The sequence below is a fragment of the Grammomys surdaster genome, unplaced genomic scaffold (assembly GCF_004785775.1).
Source record: "Grammomys surdaster isolate TR1022 unplaced genomic scaffold, NIH_TR_1.0 136, whole genome shotgun sequence".
Lineage (NCBI taxonomy): Eukaryota > Metazoa > Chordata > Mammalia > Rodentia > Muridae > Grammomys > Grammomys surdaster.
Genome location: NW_021604594.1, coordinates 13,693,070 through 13,698,069, shown reverse-complemented (window position 1 = coordinate 13,698,069; position 5,000 = coordinate 13,693,070). Strand labels below are relative to the sequence as shown.

At 36.3% G+C, this 5,000-nt stretch overlaps 1 protein-coding gene across 1 annotated transcript in view; it reads right to left on the bottom strand.

Moving 5' to 3' along the window:
- Tlk1 (tousled like kinase 1) overlaps positions 1–5,000 on the bottom strand; it is a 113,683-nt gene that overhangs the window by 58,201 nt on the left and 50,482 nt on the right. Inside the window, exon 3 of the mRNA XM_028762922.1 lies at positions 3,295–3,366. Coding sequence (XP_028618755.1) covers positions 3,295–3,366 — 72 coding nt within the window. The remainder of the gene's footprint in view (positions 1–3,294; positions 3,367–5,000) is intronic.

Here is a 5,000-nt window from a genome sequence, read left to right as displayed (position 1 = left end):
GGCAAAACTCTTCTTTAAGCTGTTCTTGTCAGGTAGTCTACCACAGTAATGAGAAAACAGCTAGTAAAACCCAAACTCATTTGGGTGAGTTACAAATATCAGTTTTTATTACTTCAAGATTTTTGTCACACTAGGACATACAAATACATAATGTACATATAAATCACCAGTGTGATAGCACCATGTGTCACAAAGTCTGGAAATTCTCTAAAAACTCTAAAAAAAAGAGAAAGGAATGTATTAGAAAAGATACAAAAAAACCTCTCTGAAGCATGTTTCAGGAGCCCTCAGACTGCACTGTAAGATGAGCTCATCTGACCTAAGCATTTATTAACACCCATGTCAGAGACTTCTGGGTCTTTATCACTAGTACTACCTGTAGTACCATCTCATTTATTCATCCCCAACAGACAAACTTAGAATTACTCAGACAGAATTCAACAAATCCCAGTGATCTGTCTATTCCCCTGAGCACAAGGAACATGCCACCACACTCAGTTTTTTATGTGGGAACTAAGAATTCAAATTCCTTGTTTTTGCACAGTACATTTTATTGATGTAACAACTTTCCAACCCCCACAAAAGGTTTTTATTCTGTAATCCTACATCTAAAAATAAGTTATATGTGTATAGATGAACTAAAAGTATAAATTAAAAATAGATTAAATCAACCTAATACTGATTATATAAGGTGTTTTTCAGTTTTAATAATAATAAGACAGAAGAAAATAGGATTCTGGGTATGTGAACAGAAAACAAGTGGGGAAAGAGTAAGTTAAAACCCTAAGTACTAAAAGAGCAACAGTATGCACACATTTCTATTCTAACGTGTAAGTAAATGCCAGGAGAAAAAGTTAAAATGACTGAGGTTAGGGTGTGGTTAGGTGAGGGCAGCTAATTAAACGACATAAACAAACCTTTCAGTGCTATCTGCTTACAGAAACAAAACACTATTATTATAAAAATGTATTAGGGTGCTATATTAGCTCAACAGTATTTATCTTTCTGTCAAGCAGACTCAAGGCCCTGTTTCCAACCCAAAAATAACAATCAGGAAACAGATTACAAAAAAAAAAAGTCCTGTCAGGAGACAGTGGGATACTACCTAGATTACACTATCAGCATACTTAGTGCCAAAGATACCGCTGCCTCAAGACCACTTACTCCCAATGCCTTAAATCATAATCTAGGAACATTTGTATTTGGTATACATAAAATTATTTTCTCAAAGAAACTCATCAATTAAGGTTTCTATAGAGATAAAACCTGAGATTCATTTTCTGGATAAGCAACTTCTGACAAGAAGATGTAGAATAATGAAAGTCACTTCTTTGGATATTAGTGAATATGTTCAAGTTGAAGAAATGTCAAAATACTGTTCTACGAGGCTTAACTAACAATTTGTAAAAATCCCACATACAAATACAGGACAGCAAAAGCCAAATGATTTTTCAAGATTTCCTAATGCTGCCCCAAATGTCAAAATGTCTACACAAATAAATCTATGTACAAGTAATACAGCTAGTTAAAATCCATCTAAAAATATAGCCATGGAATTCTTTTTTATTTATTTTTTGGTCTCCCTGAGACAGGGTTTCTCTGTGTAGCTCTGGCTATCCTGGAACTGTCTCTATAGACCAGGCTGGCCTTGAACTCACTGAGATCCACCTGCCTCTGGCTCACGAGTGCTAAGATTAAAGGTATGCATTACCACTGCCTGGTAGTCATGGAGTTCTTTAAAGGAAGTTTTTATTATTAGGTTCATTCCTCTAAAAGAATCCAAATATTTGATCTATAACCTGCGTTGTGAATATTGGTAACTAAGGAAATATAAAAACATTTTATCCCCTATGAAGGGAACCTAACTTTTTACTATATTTTGCTGTTTAAAAAACAACATGTAACAAAAAGGAAAAACATCTAAAGTTACTTTATTGCTCTTCATAACACATGATTATGAAAGAACATGTGAAATTACTGATTATAGTTATCTATGAAAAATATCAAGAATATTTCAAAGTCCAGAAGAAATAAACTAAAAATATTCTTGATATGTTGTTTTGTTTTTAACTCCACTTGGTTGAAAACTAAGCTGTTTTTAAGGTCTTAGTACACATGTGCTCATCTGAAAACTAAACTGTGAACTGATGCTACAGGGCAGCTACCGCTTACCTCAAGGGAACCTACTGCAGATAAAGTCCCGTCACTTGCACAGTCCTTTCAGCTGCCTGCCAGTTGTCTCTGTGGAAGGGAAAGCCTGATGAGTGAGGACCTATGCCACACTCCTATGGAGTGTAGGGTGCCTGTACAGCTGCACAGAACTGCCTACCTACAGATTTCTAGATTCTCAATAACATACAGCTAAAAAGAAGCCACCTTTGAGTTTCTCTCTCCATTGAACAAGGAAGCTAAACGCAGTCAGAATTCCTAAGTGTTAACAACCTATTGGCAGAAAAAGTCTAAAGGAACCCAGTACAAATGTGTTACATTGACAGGAAAAACACAAACATATACATGCACGCATACATACACACGTAAATTGGTTAAAATCAATGGACAGAACTGTATAACCCAAGGAGGGAAAAGGCTAGACTCACAAAAAGTCACTTTATCAAAACAAGAATGCTAAACCCAAATACATTTGTGTCCACCATTTTTAGAAGACGCCATCAAGTGTCTCATGCACAGAATGAACCAAACTGGGACCCAAATGTCCACTTATAAATACCACCTACTTTCTTGGTGAGGCCAGTAAATGGGTGCTAGCAAGAGGAATTTATCACATTTTTTAAAAAAATATGCAAAATGAAAACCATCAGCTTGATCCACAAGAAATCCTACAAAGAAAGATCTATTTTTATAACTATGAAAGTACACAAACCCTTATAAAAGATCAAACTAAGATAGGAAATACTAAAATAATAATTTAAAAACTATGAAATACTTCAAAACCCACGTTCATCTTAAAAAACCATGAATGGCTGGTCTTCCATTGATAACACCTTTATATTATTCACATGTAAATTAAGTTATAAAATTAGAAAAACCTGTATTCTTTCTAATGCCAAATATAATCCTTAATCTCAATGTTGTGCTTCATTAAGGCCACCCTCACTCCCTATCACCACCACCCCAGAGGAAGAAAAAAAAACACTACACAAAAATTTCTAAAAGAAAACTTTAAAATAGTAACCTTTGGTAGCAAGGTTGGGAAGGGGAGGGAAGAGACGTTCATTTCAAAGACAATGTGAGGTCTTACTTTCCTGACACCACATTTAAAATAAAATTACTTACCTCGGATTCTTTGTCACTTAGAGATCCTAAGCTTCCAAAACTGTGATTAGAACTTTCATTATTTGTTGAAGCCTGTGAAAGATTTTTAAAAGGTGAAAATTAGGAGTGATTTTAAAGAAACATAATACAAGACATAAAGCCAATCTTTATTTATATGAAAATCCAGTATGATTTCTTTAATCGAGGAAGCTAAGCAAGCAAGGTAACATGTTCTTAATGCTACAAATGTCTAGAACAGTTTGTCAAGCTACCAAGGATCTTACTTGTATTGGTGATTTTTTTTTTTTTTAATAATAACAATTCAAAAGCAAAAGCACTGGGCCATGGCTGGGCAGCAAGATCACTGAAGTTCCCAGCCAATGTCAGGAAAGCATCATGCATGTACCTCAGTCATAATGATCACATTCCGCGTCTCACACACACCAGCCAATGTAAGGCATCATTCACGTGCCTCTGCCATACTAAGAATCACATTCCATGTCTCATTCTTTCTTTCCTCATAAAAACAAATTGCCTTTTTTTTTTTTGGCTTGGTTTTGACTTAAGAAACTCTTAACTACTCTGACAATCTTAACTGCTACTCTCAAGTTTCTCCAATGTCTATACAATGTATTTTTGAGCAGTGATGAACAGACACAAGCTGTATCTGTTCTCCTTCCAGTCAGTATGCTTCCACAACACTGAGCATTTGGTGACTCTTGTAGCAGTAGTAATAGTGTCTCGGACCCATCCTTTCAGGAATGTTTTGAACACTGTAAGGCTATCAATATAGAATGGCAGCTGACATGGTTATAATTCAAGGAGAATTGGGACAAAGTTAAAACTGAGCAAATTTGTCAAACTAGAAATTCTGATTCTGGAGTAATGCAGGCAGTACCAAAGTTTTTGAGCATCGGTAAAACCCCATGAAGACATGAAAAAAACTAAACAATGAAAATCTACAGACAAATAAAATAAAGCCAGGTTACAGGAATTTCCACAAATTTTCCCCAAAACCAGGAAAAGACAATGCACAAACAAGCAACTACAAGGCCTGTATAGAAAACATCAAGAAAGAGAATGGTGGGTAGGGGGTGGAGAGATGGTTCGGTGGTTAAGAGCACTGACTGCTCCTGCTTCTCCAGAGGTCCTGGGTTCAATTCCCAGCAACCACCTGGTGGCTCACAGCTATCTGTAATGGAATCCGATACCCTCTTCTGGTGTGTCTAAAGACAGCTACAGTGTACTCATATGTCATAAAATAAATAAATAAACCTTTAAAAAGAAAGAGAATGGCTGTTTACAGAATGAAAACAGGGTACCACCAAACACCAAAGCCCATTTATTAAATCAGCAGATAATTTAAGGACAAAGTCGTAACCCAGAGACTTTTGCCCCCTTGAAATAATCATTAAGTACAAGAAGTAAATCCACAATAAAGGCTAAAAGGTTGGGACAGTCATCTTACAGGAATCCTGAGAAGACCTATTCACAACAGAGAATACATACTAACAGGTGTGAAATTAAAAGGAGCACAGTAGTACACTAGTAATAAAGGAAAAGCAATATCCAGAGGAAAGGTCAGACGAGGGCTGGAGACACGGCTCAGCTGGTAAACCGCTTGTTGTGCATGGGAACCTGAGTCCAAACCCCAACACTCACACACAACACAGACACAGCGGCAGTACGTACCTATAATCTCAACACTCCTGAGTCCAAACCCCAAC